Consider the following 15,637-nt stretch of genomic DNA (forward strand, 5'->3'; position numbering starts at 1 on the left):
GATTTGAATAACTTCAGTCTGCACTTTGCCCATGTAGGCAGGAGCATGAAAATAAAGTATCATTTCATTCATCATAAAAACTCACTCACTCTTGGCTGCATCCCCCATATATGTAATAGCAACATGGACCCAGTAAACACACATTGAAGATGGTGAAGATTCAAGCAAGATATGATGACTGTTTATTTCAAACATTGCCTTGTTTTCATCAGACTGCAATTAATTAAACATTGCATGTTTGGCTCCTCTTATGGCACCTATCCTGGTACAGTATACTTCAGTTTCAGTTTATGCACTTACATAGAAGACTAGCAACACTTTGCTTGTGTCTAAACATAGTTTAAGCAGTGCATATGTGTAGCTAGCCTCTACCAGACTCCAGAGGTGGCTGGGAACAGTAGGAAATAATGATGTGGTAAACTGTACTCCCGACCACCTAACTCCTCTGGCATGTTATCTTATTCTCCAAGCAGTCGGGGGGTTAGTAGTGGCCAGAAAGACGTTAAAAATCCTGGCCACTACTAACCCCCCCGATCGAAACCTCTGCTTGGAGAATAATGTTATCTGTCTATTTGGCCAATTTCAACTCTTCCTAGCCACCTCTGGAACCTGGTAGAGCCTTAGCATTGCATAGCAACCAAAACATGACGCATATGTAGTACACTCCTGTTAAGTGTCATGGTAATTAACAGTGGTTGTACCTTTCACAAATAGCATTACAGTATCGCAACTGTTACAGAGTGGTTACCATAGCTTTTCTATGTTACTACACATGCATCCAAGTATATGTACTTGAACATCCATTTTAAATTTTCATATTGCCACAGATAAAGTCTAGGCCTCTCACATTTTTTTAGCTATATCCATATACAGTACAGATGCTGCATTTAATCACAATTAAATGTATGTGTGATAATGATATTGCAGCCTTTGATAGAAATATTTCTACTTAATACAGATCTTGGTGCCCTGCACTTTGTGATATAAGACGGTCATAATATTATCATTCTTTCCAGCAAATTCATTTGTTCAAAAATATATACAAATAGATCAGGTTGCCAAATATATATCAGTACAAAACCTTGCCATTATAACCATCACAAGAAAACTGAGAAGAAAATATAAACATATGATGTGCATAGTAAAAAAAAGTAGATATAAAAGTGCAACAAAAAACACAGCAAGTAACAACTATATTTGCTTGGGTGTACATGTATCTGTTACAATAGTTTCCCTTTATCAATGAAGTCTTGCCTTATATCATAACTAGATGTACATATTTGTTCAGAAAGCACAATGATAAATACAATCCTTGTGCATTACGTGTAATATTTAAAAAAATGTAGAAGTCAACCATAAAAATTCACATTAATATAGTGAAAGATTATGCAAAACAGTAATTCAATCTTCAGCTCCCCATTGTCCTCTCTGATTTCTTCAGAAATACTTTAGCAAACCTAGTATTCCATAAGTAACAAAAATAGCAAACCTGGATATTGCTTCATCCTTTATAGCCTCCAAATACCACTTCTTGCATTTTTTCTACATTTACATTTGAAACTGAAATATAAAGTGCTACCAGCTCTTCGTTTTTCAACATCATTTTCTCAAAATTCACATCAGATGTATTTCATGAAAGGTTCGCACCTTACAAAAAAAGCACATGTTCCAAATACAAATGTAGCCCATCTTTTTAGACAAATCTCAATCATGATAAAAAAACATTCTGATGTTGGCACTGCCTTATTGTATTACTTCAATCTAAGTTCTACTTCTTGAGAGATATCACATCAATATCAAAGTCTTGGCAAAATAAAGGCAGTAGCCCTCTGGTCCAGTGACTGTCTCTTGCAAAAGTGAGAAGAAATCAGTAGAACAAAAAAAAACAGTAAATACAATTTTCTTTCCTCTTTAGGTGACAGAGGAGAATATAACATTTTTTTCCCCTCTTCACTGCGTCTCCTCATCCTCTGCTATTGTTGCCAAGGTGTCAGGTTTGGGCGAAAGTTGGGGACCTATGCCACCAGTCCCTTTCTCTGCTTGGCTATTGGCTGTTCCATCAGTCTGGTCACCCTCCCCAGGAGTTGTCAGGTCAGGTGAGCTGTGCCCGGCTGTGTCTGGCTTGTCTTCAGACTCTGTACCTGTCACACTTGGGAGACTGTCACTGCAAATTAAGAAAAAGAAATTCTTGTTTCAGAACAAAAAAGTGAAAATACACTAAATGTTTATTTGGACTTTAATCATGTAAACTGTATCTTTGTTACATATGATTTTGATCCACTCACACCACTGGATGGAGCCCTATTCTTTTCAATAATTGTGGTTAGTTCTTTAATGTGCTCAAGGTGTCCAGGCTTGAGACTTATTCAAAGTGTTTTAATAGTAGTAGTAGTAGTCCACTGTGTTCTGCTGCTGCAGGTGATCTGAGAACATCCTGCAGCCACAATCAGTCTCTTGAGTGTTTTAATCTCAATCATTTAAATACCACAATACTTTTAATCTCAATCATTAAATACCACAATACTCACCTTTCTGGCATGAATGCAGCGTTGTCCCTGCCCCCAGCAGAGTCCAGAGTACTGGAGGACAGGGAGTTAGTGTCGCTGGGCGGTGGTTGACTGGCGCGACTGGTTCCCTCCCCGTCCGGCGTAGGGAACATGTCTGGTTCCAGCAGGATGGAGCTGTTGTTACTCCACGTGGTGGACGCAGTCGGGGGAGGGTCCCGAAACATTACTGTGGAGAAACATGGGAAGCCATTAAGCTCCCTCAAAAAGCTGATTCCTTAACACTACTGTGAAGAAACACTTAAGGGAAGCCTAAACATCACTGGAGAAATACGGAAAATGGTTAGCTGTGTCTTGCTTTATAACGACTTCCTTCCGCCATTGTGAACTTTGGTAAATGTCTTCATGTGTCTCCGTCTTATAGTCTGTTTTTCCCCGTAATGCGAGGGTTAGACTTGCTTGCACGAGTATGTGGGGGCTTGATGGCAGTAAATATATGTTTTAAATATTAAACACACTTTGTTGTCCCAGCTATCAACAGCCACAGACGGTTTGACAGAAAAAAACATATCAAGAATATGTACCATGTTTGTGCGTGTTCTCTTGGTCGTCAGATGGCTCCTCAAAGTACCCATCATCCCCCGAGAGGTCAGGGGTCGGCGACCTGTGCCAGACCTTGTACAGACCCGCCTCATCCCGTTCCTGGTTCACTCTCTCAGCACGACCGTTTACGAAAACGCCTGGACGGGAAAATGGAGACAGAGAAACAGACTTGTCATGAGGGTAATAAACTTAAGGCAATCAGGTTACATATGTGTAATTTCTATAGCCTGAGTGTCATCCTGTTTCAGTTCCAGGCTCTACCTTCACCAATGGTCATGTTATTTGCAAGCAAATACAACTACATGTTCCCCTCTTTGTCTTTGCTTCAAACACATTCATGCACCAAAACTAATTCAAAATTTGCTTAGTAATAAGAACAAGGTATTAGTATGCATATGTAGCATTGCTGCAACTTGTAGATGTGTATGTGCTGGTCTTTGGCATAAGCATATCTGGAAACCATAATTAACTGTTTAAAAACTTCACTAATGAAAAACTTATCCTCACCAATGCAGTACATCTTGAGCAGCATGCGCCGTTTGAGCGGCGTCATGAGGATAAAGTCGTAGTCCCGCTGGACCATCCTCTTGGTGAACTCCGGCATCATCTTCATCAGCTCCTGCGCCGTCTGCTGAATGGACGGCTTCACCGACTCGGCAAACAGCGAGATTGGCCCGATCCTGGTGGTTGCATATAAGATGTATTATGTCATACCTGGGCCGCAAAAACGTTCGATATGGGTTTTCCGGACGGGGCAATCAACTTTTGTTATAACAAGGGGGTTCTCCTCTATCATACTGGCTTCCATGGAATATTTAGAATGCATTTTGAGTACACCAGTTGCGCGACTGTCAAAAATTATTATCCAGAGGGTCATGTATATAAATAAGGCATTTTGAAAAACAGTGTGCTTGAGAGATCTCTAGTATAGCACCCCCCAGCTATGCACAGTTTAGATATACAGGAGTACATTATGCCGGGGGACGTTGGGTTGGAGATCTGTTTGGACGTATCTTTTCAGGGTGGTGGAATTTATTAATGTACCCTGGTGGAATTATGTTAGTAGATGTTAACACTAAAGGAGATCTCAACAAAACAAACAAATAAGCAAACAAACAAACCTGGTGTGAGCCTCGATCAGCTCGTCGAGAAGATCCCACAGTGTGTCATGGAAGGGGTCCCGGAGGTACTCCGCTTCCCGGCAGTACGCGTTGATGATCTGGATCTGCCGTGAGAGCTCGTGAGCAGGAGAGAACAGCGCAGGCATTGAGAGAGATCGCTCCAGAAGCTGCCGACCGTCCAGGATGGCCTTGATGTAGTGTCGTGTTGTGGTGCTGAGTTTGTCCATACCGTGTTTGGTCATGGACGGCCAAAGGGGGTACCCCTTCCACAGGCAGCCACATCTGATCAGAAAAAAATGATTTTTTTATTTTACAGAATGTCTGACACCTAGAAATGTTTTGAAACTGTAAGTCGTCAGATATTGTTCACAATGTATATGGATCTCAATCTTCCTTTCATCATTTATGTGATGTACATGATTTGTTATGTTCCTGTGTGTCATATAATTTTGTCAAATTAGGCTTGTTATTTAAGGACCACAAGAAGAGTTAGCTACAATGTACATTGTTAAGCCATTTGTGGATCTGTCATAAACTCAAACTCACCGCCGCATTAACAGGAACAGCAACCACACGACGACGGCAAAGCCCCACACACCATTGATGAGGAGCAGCTCGTAGAACAGGTAGTCAGGAGTGAGCCATACGGACGTGAGGGAGGGCATGTTGAGGGCGCAGCCCACGAAGGAGTTGGCGACGAGACAAACGAGGTTGATGATGAACATAAAGTTGAAAGAGGTGACACGGAAAGGCCGCCAGATGCATCCTACGACAAGAAAGACCAGCCAGCACGCCAGGACGCACCAGATCTGAGCCAGGGGGTGGCGGATCAACCCGGCGTAGAAGCACACAATGGCAAACTTGAAGAGGAAAAGGACGGGGCGGTAGTACACCCAGAAACGTCGGTAGGAGGAGAAGAGATGAAAGTGTCCAACGGCCCAGACGACGTCGATGCTGCGGATGAACTGAGCTTCCTTCAGTTGGAGGTATCCCTCGTGGCGATCGCTGTGGGAGCTGAACATCTGCCGCCGTATCTTAATGATCATCCATGCGGAAATGCCGACAAAGAACAGAAGAGACATGGAAACGGCACCTGCCACAAGGCCCCAGTGGGTACCGCTGAAGCACGTGTAACCGTTATACACATCGACCGCATCTAGGTACGTGCAGTGGAACAGCTTTGCCAAGGTGGTACCCAAAGGCAGTGCGATGACCTGCGCTACGGTCAGGTACACCCGTTGCAACTGGGCGATGCGTAAGAGCATGCTGGCATTCTGCTTGTATAAGAGGATGGCGTAGAAGATGGTATAGGACACCACGAGTACTGTGCAAAATATCAGCCAAGCTAGGAGGAGAAAGTGGACGTCGAAAACAACAGCGGATGGCAAGAAGTAGCTTTTTGCAGAGACGTACACCCCCGTAGAGAACTTTGTAAACTCCCAGACGTCGAGATTGAAGAGGAAGACGAAGCTGAGATGACGAAGCCATGTCTCCGGCCAGGTCCAGTGCTCAGACATGGCCATGAGGAGGGCAAAGAACTGGAGATAGTCCAGGAGGAGGAGAATCAGGTCCAAGACGAGGAGGGACGTGCGACGCTTTGTCTTGGGCATCTTGACTATCGTGCCATCTTCAGACGTCTCCTCAAACTGTATCTGAAATACAGAAAATGGAGGCAATTAGCACAAACAAAATGAAAAGCTTCACAAAAAGCAATATGTGAGTTTGCCCATATCAACTTACTTACTTACTTAGGCCCTTTGCCCCTACCATATCAACTTACTGAGCCCCAAATAATCCACATATTTTAAGTCATTTCTGACCATGGCTTAGAGGAATACTGTCATTTTGGCTGTGGTAGCTAGTGACTTATTTGTGCCTTAATTCAGAAGATTGCTGCCAGACAGAGGTAACAATGCAGAATAAACAACCCTCTGAATCTGAGAACAATTTATTTTCTGCTGGGATAAAACGGAAAGAAGCCTGAAGTCCATAATTTTTATGTTCTTGTTTAAAATCTAATTTTGTTCTTTATTTTGTATGGCTATAATAGACCGATCCCAAGGCCACGCCCCCTGTTCGATTTCGAACACCTCCGTCAAAAACAGGGTTTGACGGACCAAACATGGCCGCCGCGGCAAGATTGAAAATAATGCCACTGACTTCGGTTTAGCTTTTGTGGCACTGAAACCCTTTCAGAGCGGGCCAAACAAGAATGCTATGTCTTCTTTGTTGAAGGCTGTATCCACCGGGTAGAGTTGTTTAAGGAGGAGGTAGGTGTAGTTGCGGTGAGAGCGTAATGTTTTCGGTCAATGTTAAAGCGGTATGCGCCGCATAGCTTTCCCTTGTCGGTGGGCATCAGCGCCCAGTTTCTGAGAAGCAGGCGATGCACGTGTAAAACAGGGTTCATATATCTGTGACAGGGTTCCCACTGTATTGACTGCATGCATAACAGCTGCATGGTATTTAGTAACTAAGAATTAAAATGCATCCTATTACTTCCCTGTTCACTTTCAAGTAACCAGTTTCACACTCCAGTAACTGAAGATACACAACTCTGCGCTAGCGGACTTTGTAGTAAGTCAGCATGTGGTTCAAGCTTCCTCCCCTTGAGTGCCCGATCTATTTTCTTTTTAAATTCGTTTTTGTTCTGCGCATGCATTCAACCAATACAGTGGAAAACCTGTCCCAGATATACGTACCCTGCTTTACACGCGCCATTTCTGCCCCGCCAACGCTGTTCTTGACGGAGGTGCTCTGAATAGAACAGGGGGTTCTATCGGTCTTCTATTCGTTCGATATGGTGTTCGACAGGATCGGTCTATTGCATCATCATCCCCACCTGTTCTCCATCATGAGTGAACTGGAAGCTGCCGTTCCATGAAGTGTCATCACCCCCGTCCTCCTCAGGGGGGTGGTAGATGGGCAGCAGGGGCAGCGCTGCATCTTCCCGCTCCTTCCCCATGGCTGGGGGAAACACAAAATGATTTTTTTAAATCATATATATACTGTAAATGCATTTTTTAAAGTCTGCAATGATGGAAGAAGAACTTTATTGCACGGCAATTGTACATGGTACAAAGTATGGCAAGAATTCTTAAACAAAATACAAAATAGAAGACATAAAACGTAACATCCTAATTACTAATACAAGACAATAAGGACTAGCATACGTTTTTTGATATAGACATAGTGCTACATGTTTAATCGAGTGGGGCTAATCATCATGATTCCATGGAAGGGAGAATATGGAGTGTTCACTGTGGTTTTCAGTTTGCAGTTGAAACAAGGTGGAAGAAGACAGCACAGGCATTTTTGTGGTGGTTTTAATTTTGTGGTAAAGAGGTTACCGGGAACTTAAATCCATTTACAACTGTGGTGTCATGGTATCTGGCAGAAGAAATTGCAACTGCAATCTAATTTGGAGTACGTGACCAGAGTCAAAATCAGGATGCTAGGAATGTGTTAGGGTGGTCTCCCATATATAACTCCTGAGTTTCACATCAATCCATTGATTTAAACTGACATGAATCAAACTTGAAAAGTTATAACTATCTTTTAAGCAAATATCCACAAAATTTTGACTTTGATTGCAATCTTTACCGGCAGAATCACAGATTGTACAGGCAGAGACCTTGAAAATCTCTGTTGACAGCGTCTCCAAATGTGGATCTCTATCAGCAGACTCATGTAAATGCATTTTCAGAAAAGGAAAAGTCAACCCATTGTAGCTTTGCATTTGTAATGTCTGAAGACATTTGAGTATAATTCTTGTTTCAAGGCAAAAAGTTATGAGACAAAAATTATTCGCTGTTTTTAAGGTACAATCTCCATATAATAAATTGGGCATCATGAATATGCACAAATCAAAATTCATATCTGCACAAGTGAGAAAATATGTACATTACGAACTTGAATTGATGCATTCATCACTCTGTAACTACTTATACGTTACACCAGCAAGGTTATAACCTCCTTAAGGCCTTGGTGTAAAGTTATGTGCCTCGAAGCCTCTCAAGTTATTATTGTTGGCAACATAAACAACACTGGAACATCATTCAGCTTTATACTAGCACGACTTGTGAAGGTTAGGTTGCCATTGGCACCATAGCAGTGAAGGCTCTGAAAATGTCAATTCTAAATCTATAGAAAAGTACAGCAACTCTATTCAAAACAATAATCATGATATTATAAAAATCAAAAACATTCGTGGTTGAAAGATGACAGACGCCCCCCTCCCCCTGTAAAAATCATGAAAACGTCGACAATTTGCAACGAGATTCAGTTATGTAACTTACTGTGTAGGTCTCTTGAGAAGTACTCTAACTTCCAAACGCTGTAGCTGACGTATCTTATGCCCTACATGCTGAAAATGGAACGTTCTTTCAGGTCTCCAAAACGATTTCCAGCCAAAGTCTGTGAACACAAAATCAATATGGCCGCTCCTTCCTCCTTGCCTAATTAGGTCAATGACGTCACCAGTTGCCAAGGTGATGTGACGCTCTGGACATACATCAGCCCGAAGGGTAAAGGTAGTCGCCTATTTGCGGCAAAGGCAAAACACGAATCTGTGCATCATAATAATAATATCAGGTGTATTTGCAGCCAGTGCCACAGGCAGGTACCCAATGTGTAGGGTAATGAGGCTGTTTAACGTGTTCGAGGCACCTCCTCGAGCACGGGACCCCCGTTTTACGTGCCTCCCGGAAGACGATTTCGTGGAAAGCTTCGTGAGGCTACAGCAATCCGGACGTCCTTGGTTGGTCCCCCATTCAAGCACTGTCCGGACCGCGCGTTGCTTAACTTCCGAGATCGAGGGATCGGGTGTATCCAACGCGCCACGCGGCCGTAGTATCATGATACTAGTGCTTTTCTAACAAAATTTTTAAAAGATTTCAAGAGAAAATAAGTATTTATTCATTTTCGAGACAGAGCTGGCTATAAACAAAAATCATTTTCAAGACCCAGTCATAAGTTGTCAAACTTTTAGTTAAAGGCTATAACGTTAATGTGTTTGATAATGTTACATAGTTTTAAGTTGTTTACTTATTCTTAGTATGCTACTTCTATCTAGTTATTCTCGTATCAAGATTATCATAATTATTCATCTACAATTTAAAAAAATAACTGTATCAATAAACAACCACACATATCTCTCAAATCAATATCATGTTGCTTCTTACATTCATGATACCATATTACTCTTTTCACATGAAAACATAAGCTCTATACAAGCAGAAGTGAATGTAGATTAAACTGAATGCAAATTTTTAAAGTGCAATTCAACGTACAATCATTATGATATCTAAAGAGGGTCTGCATGGGGGGTCCCGACAACACTCTACGCTAAATTCGGAGGGCCGGCTACGTAATACGCTAAATTAAGAAAGCCTCCCTACGCTCTACGCTAAATTCAGAAAGCCACCCCCCCCCCCCCCTACGCTCTACGCTAAATTATGGAGTGGTCGGTAACGCTCTATGTAAAATTAAAACGGCCGATTACGCTCTACGTAAAAGGGGCATGCAGGCCTCTCTCAGGTGCACCAAACACAAAAGATTCACTAACCCTTCCAACTGAACCAATTCTTCATTGACTGATAGTTAGAAAATATCCACTATATTGTTTTTAGATTGAATTTACAATGCTTTGTAAATAGTGAGAAGCACTCAGTGCCTCACCAGGTGCTCCACAAGGTATTGTGTTTTTGGAATTCAAATAAAGTCAAATTTACAGCCTGATGAGGTTCAATTCAATTCAGGTAGCCTCACTCTGGGCCTGTCTATTAAAAGCAAACTGTACATATTCAATATGGGCAGACCAGTCCACTGTGAATCCTCAGGGATCCTTTCCACAGTGAGAATGCTGGGTAGAGGGGCTGTGTGAAACTGGTTCTGTGAGTGTACATCAGGGTCTGTGTGTCAGCATTGTAGAAGGACAGCTGACCAGAGTCGTAGTCTACTAGAACACCGATCTTGGAGGGATCGATTTCTTCTACTTCAAACAATTTTTGGCAATTGTGTTTTACTGAGTATGACGTTGTATCTAGATCAAATGCCCATGACACAGCAGTTCGTCGTATGTCCGTGCCCTTTGCTAGTATGTCCCTATAGGCTACCCCTACACTGTAAGAAGTGCTATTCACACCAACTTCCCAGTAATGCCTACCACTGTCAATAAAGGTGTCCCCAAGAAATGTTTGTACCCCAGCACCACTGTGAGCACAGCAACTGTTTTCTTTCGAAAGCCTAACAAAACGTTTGTTAACTGTATTGGGATCAATTTGGAATGGAAACGTGGCCGTGACCATCTCCATACTACAAGCTGCAGAGGTTCCAGTCTCACTTTTTGACCTAACTTCAAAAGTGTACTTTGTTCCAGGAGTCAGACGTTTAGCTGTGAATGAATGATCCTTAGTAACATCTGTAGCCATTAGGATAGATCCGTACTGGACCTCATATTCACAAGCCCCATCGACAGGACGCCATTTAATGGTGGCATTATTAGGGGTGGCACTGCATTGTTGACAAAGAATAACTGGGGCTTGAATGGGTTCTCCAATGTTGATACATTGCAACATTTCTTTGGTCTGGCTCAGGTCAACCTTTATCTTATCAACCTCACAAGTAATGTCCACATCTTCTGCGACCATCACATTGACAGTGCTGCCAAGTTTAGCTATTACTGCTGCATCAGTCTGTAGGAAGCTAGCATGGTCAGTCTCTTTGAGGGCCTCTTGTGCGTACGCCAGCTTTGAACGTGCTTTGTGGACGGCATCCTTGGTCTTGTCCATCAGCCTTGCCAAGTTTTCTTCATCTTGTAGCTTGGCACGCTCCACCTGGTGATTCATGTCGGTACTGCGACTCTGGATCACTACACATAGCTTGCTGCATTCATCGGTGACTTGGGCCTTTATTTCCGCAGCTCTGAAAAGGTTTTTTTAAAGTTTTTTAAAATAATATCTTAAATTCTTTAAGTAATTGTCCATTTTTTTTAATGCTTGCCAAGTCATTTAAATTTTTTTCTCATCATATATCTAAAGGTGCCTGCAAAGCTGGTGAGTTACACAAAAGGGCTATCCAGTTACTGACTGTGATGTACAGTAGGTTGTAGCCTTAAAATTGAACCTTAAGAGCAAGATGACAGCAAGAGGGTTGATGTAATCTTACCTGGTTTTCACGTACTCCTGTTTCTCCTGCATAGCCCTGACCCTCTCCTCTTCCTCAGCTACCCACGCCCCCAGGCGGTCCACCTCAGATTGCAGGTCTGCTCGTCTCTGGGAGAACACCTCCTCCAGGGCTGCCATGTTGTGCTGCTTGTGTCTGCCCACCTTCTCACACAGCAGACATGAAAAACGATATAATTCACTGTGTTGAAATATCACAGCCAGTAGGTACCCATCTGAGTAATGAGGCTGTTGTAACATGCTCGAGACACCTCCTTGAACACAGGACCGCCGTTTTACGTCCCTTCCGAAAGACGGTGAAGCTTCAACAAGGATACCCTTCCTGGATATATATGGTTATGGGATCATATTTTGTGTGGTCTGAACTCCAGATGTACGTTTAGTGATTTTCAAGATGGCAGAAAGGTAACTCATAGCTTTAAGGTGTTGGTTCTACTGTTATACCTGTGTCATTAAACTTTGCCTGTCAAAAACAAAGAAAGAAAAAATGTTGTGCTGCTTGTGTCTGCCCACCTTCTCACATAGCAGACAGACAGGGGTCTGGTCCTGCACACAGTACATCTTCACAGGCTCTTTTGGGTGGTCTGAACACATCACTGTCGAGATCTGGACATAAAAATACTTTGATGAAGTGCAATACATTTTGTACAATCGGCATATGAGTCAGATATTCAGCTCCTTTGAAACAACCCATCAATCTATACTTTCTTGAATAGCCAAGGTCATTGACAGAGAGGACAAGAAAGGCCAAGTGTGTGCAATTCTCCATTCCCTATAATGATATACTGACCTCATCAAAAGACGTCCTTGGACTGACAAGTTTGTGTTCTGTGAATGGTGGGAAGGCGGGGTGTGTAAGGCTCAGGCACTGTTGACAGTAGGACACCTTACACACCAGGCAGCTTTTGGATGCCATCTTTGGTGGTTCCTCCTTACAGAGCTGGCATGGGATCTGTTGTGATCCAAGGTCACCAGTGCCCTTCAACTTCATATACCTGGTAATGAAAAATGAGGCACTTAACACATATTTCCACACTAGACTCAGGTGAAGATAAGTACATAGGGACGCGTACGTCCTCTCGGGTGGGACATAAAGTTGGAGGTCTGGTGTTTGAGGAGAGCCACATCAGGCATTGTTAAAAAGATCCTACAACTCAAAAAGAGTAGGGGTCCTTCCCAGGGTGACTGTGTTATTGAGGTCACCTGAGTTACCGGACCCTTGCTTTTCAGTCGATGCCACCAATTGTAAGCTCCTCGCAATTCAGCCGTCTGCAAAGAGAGAATAGTCGGCCCACCCAATAAGGCAATAACAAATAAAAACATGATCAACAAAATTTGTGTAAGGCCATTTCATTACAATAAGCCAATATCATAACAACACCCAGCAATAAAAGACCCACTAACAAAAGGAAAAGTCTTGCACCTGTCCACTATATTTTGAAGGAGCAGGTTCTTCCTCAGTCCGTCCAGACCACGGGTGTCTAAGCTGACCTCCTCCCGACAGGTGGGGCAAGGGAAGCCGTCTGGTGTGCCTTCGGGACCAGGTGGACTCGCCGTGGAGCAAGCTGCTGTTGCTTCTTCCTCATCATCCTGACTAGGGTCCGTCTCAGACTGAAGGATAACTTCTGCACACCTGTAGAGAGAGGAAGAAAGATTCAGAGAGAAAAATGACCAAACTTTAAAGGAATGGAGGTCTGACGAGTATGTACAAGCAACTGTGCTGATGTCACTGTGACACAGTCTCCGGCAAAAAGCAATGAGTGATAGACAAAAGATCAATTTGCATGCATCAATTTGTAATCTAATCTGCTATTAAACATCCATTTCCTACCAGTGGTAGAATAAACCCAAGACTGTACTAACAAAAAGTGATCGCTATCGGTTACAGCCCTATGTTCCGAAATCCCTATGTTCCGAAATCCCTATGTTCCGAAGTCCCTATGTTCCGAAATCCCTATGTTCCGAAGTCCCTATATTCCGAAGTCCCTATGTTCCGAAATCCAATTAGTCATTATTTACTTCTTACAACGAACGGTAAAAGAAAGAACACTTTAGTGACTTCAGTTACGATGGTATAGGAGAAAATCGCATTTTGTGTGTCACATTATTAATACGCTGCGGGTGTAAGGACGCCGTCCTCCGTCAGAAAATCCAACTCTTTAGTTTTTTGGTATTGTTATTCTTGAATACAATCGATGTCGGCACCTTTCGCATATATTGTTCATATCAAAAACTTGTTTGTCAAGATTCAAGTCGGTCTTTCTAAGTTTATACAAGCGTCATACTTTTTCTGCAAACTATTCCTGCGACTAAATTCCGAAAACCTCAAAAGAATTTGTATTGGAGGACCAGCCATCGATCAATTCCATTTCTATTGGGATACATAAAAGATGAAATTGAAAAATGAAACGTATTTCCACCACTGTAATTTCCGTACACAGGCCGACTCAAGCAGCCGAGGAAGTCATGAACATGCCCGCATGTTCTGAGCTCTGATTGGCTCAACTTATATAACCTGTGCTCTGATTGGTTGATTGAAAAAGCGTTAGTGTTTCACGTGATCAAGATGGCGCTAGTCTTTCACAACAGTTTGTAAGTTGTAGCAAAAGCTACCCAAAACTAACCGCGTTTTGGAACAATTAAAGCAGTTTTTCGCGGCCTTCGTTTCGATATCGATGAAAATGTATTCCAAGCCTCTTCTGCAGACAACATTCGCTTAATTTTCTAGGCATGGAAACAAAATTAAATGCATGTAAATAAATCGTATATGCGTGGCAGGAAACTTCCGCAAGCTCTCCTCGGCGTAAATGTTGCCGCATAAAACATACCTTTACTCAACAATTTTGCCTCTCACAATGTGGAAATAGTGTTTAAGAGGGTTCAAAATATCAAAATTTTACCTTGCGCTACCGAAAAAAATTATAACACCCGTTTGCTCAAAAACCTCGCGAACTGCTGTCTTGCGAACATAATAGACTAACAGTATACGAAGAAAAATTTTCAGCGCGGATTGAGGTCATGAATATGCGATGTATATGTGTGATGGAACATTCACTTGGATTTCGGAACATAGGGACTTCGGAACATAGGGATTTCGGAACATAGGGATTTCGGAACATAGGGATTTCGGAACATAGGGCGGTCACCATCGCTATCTATTTGCAAGCAGAAGTTTAAAAACATAATGCAGCAAAGGTTAACGTTTTTTCTCCATAGAAAATAGCGTCTCAGATCTTCTGATCTTTGGACAGTTTGACACAGGGTTTCATAATTTTGTGCCCCCCTCCCCATGTGTCCCGGGCCCAGTGTTACTTTACTTTTTACTTGCGCGTTTGTGACTCATGAGTCATGTCAAGTTTAGCGGAGGAAGCAGACGCTGTCTTACCTGCGGCACAGGTTGTGGTGACAGGGCAGCTGTAGAGGACAGGTGAAGAGTTCAAGACATACTGGACATGTCAGCTCGTCCTCCAGGCCTTCCATCGCATCCTGAATTTGTCAAACCAAGTTCCAGTTTCCGTTCATTATTTTTCTTACCGCTTACGTTACCACGATCACCAACCACTCGGGATAACTTTGAATGACTTTCAACTCGGTGTGGCATTAACACTTAAATTGATATCAAAGTCGGAGTAGGCACCTTTTAGAATTCGTTCGATTTTCGGCATGGTTTCGATGCTGTTGATATAACGTTACCTAAATAAACGTTTCTGGCAGATGATCTGATAACGGGCCGGCCGCCTGTTGTTTAGACAAATTAAAACATGAAACTCTTACCAGATTCAGTCTTCGATTACGTCTTGTGCACAGCAGAAATATCTGTGCGTTTACGAATATCTAGGTTACGAAAATTTAGATTTTGACGTCTCATACGTACCAATATCAACCAAGTGATGTTCTTGAACTCCGGTATGCCGAAACAAACTTCCTCTTCTCAGTTTCGGATCAACTTCCGGGTTCCCATAAATCTTTGCGAAAAGCGTGGGAAACGAACAGCTATCTCCAAGCAGATGTTGGAGAGGGAGACCGTCACCTTCTGATTGACGTTTTGAGTTTATATCTATGTGCCATATGCATTTTTGCCAATTACACAATGCAGGAAACATGCATTTTTTTAAAGATTATGCAAAATTTTTGATTTTTTCGAGTTTTTCCATGACCACGGACCTTACCGAAATGACCCCAAATTAAAATTCATATAACGTGGTTTGCGAGTTTGCAAATCATTTCC

General features: G+C 42.5%; 2 protein-coding genes across 2 annotated transcripts; both read right to left on the reverse strand.

The window, feature by feature from the left end:
* Window positions 1-1,690: 1,690 nt before the first annotated feature.
* Window positions 1,691-8,712, reverse strand: LOC136421666 (uncharacterized). Its single transcript, XM_066409135.1, has 8 exons — window positions 8,524-8,712; window positions 7,068-7,192; window positions 4,775-5,880; window positions 4,229-4,510; window positions 3,615-3,787; window positions 3,089-3,244; window positions 2,529-2,733; window positions 1,691-2,164 (listed from the first exon to the last, which is right to left on the reverse strand). Exons 2-8 carry the CDS (start codon window positions 7,188-7,190, stop codon window positions 1,951-1,953), a joined length of 2,259 nt encoding a protein of 752 aa, XP_066265232.1. The 5' UTR covers window positions 7,191-7,192; window positions 8,524-8,712; the 3' UTR covers window positions 1,691-1,950.
* A 1,289-nt stretch (window positions 8,713-10,001) lies between these two features.
* On the reverse strand, window positions 10,002-15,325 carry LOC136422243 (E3 ubiquitin-protein ligase Midline-1-like). The gene is made up of 6 exons (XM_066409888.1): window positions 14,795-15,325; window positions 12,833-13,042; window positions 12,200-12,404; window positions 11,854-12,015; window positions 11,393-11,553; window positions 10,002-11,149 (listed from the first exon to the last, which is right to left on the reverse strand). The coding sequence occupies exons 1-6, from the start codon at window positions 14,887-14,889 to the stop codon at window positions 10,030-10,032; spliced, it is 1,953 nt and encodes a 650-aa protein (XP_066265985.1). The 5' UTR covers window positions 14,890-15,325; the 3' UTR covers window positions 10,002-10,029.
* Between the last annotated feature and the right edge of the window lie 312 nt (window positions 15,326-15,637).

This window comes from Branchiostoma lanceolatum, chromosome 16 (assembly GCF_035083965.1).
Source record: "Branchiostoma lanceolatum isolate klBraLanc5 chromosome 16, klBraLanc5.hap2, whole genome shotgun sequence".
In the NCBI taxonomy this organism is placed as follows: domain Eukaryota; kingdom Metazoa; phylum Chordata; class Leptocardii; order Amphioxiformes; family Branchiostomatidae; genus Branchiostoma; species Branchiostoma lanceolatum.

Excerpts from the sequence above, each read along its gene's own strand:
- LOC136421666 (XM_066409135.1), bottom strand. The coding sequence starts at position 7,190 with ATGGGGAAGGAGCGGGAAGATGCAGCGCTGCCCCTGCTGCCCATCTAC. Across the intron at positions 3,788-4,228 it reads CTGATCGAGGCTCACACCAG|GATCGGGCCAATCTCGCTGT; the intron begins GTTTGTTTGTTT and ends TGCAACCACCAG. Across the intron at positions 2,734-3,088 it reads AGAGAACACGCACAAACATG|TAATGTTTCGGGACCCTCCC; the intron begins GTACATATTCTT and ends GTTTCTCCACAG.
- LOC136422243 (XM_066409888.1), bottom strand. The coding sequence starts at position 14,889 with ATGGAAGGCCTGGAGGACGAGCTGACATGTCCAGTATGTCTTGAACTC. Across the intron at positions 12,405-12,832 it reads CTTCAAAATATAGTGGACAG|GTATATGAAGTTGAAGGGCA; the intron begins GTGCAAGACTTT and ends TTTCATTACCAG. Across the intron at positions 12,016-12,199 it reads CAAGGACGTCTTTTGATGAG|ATCTCGACAGTGATGTGTTC; the intron begins GTCAGTATATCA and ends TTTTATGTCCAG.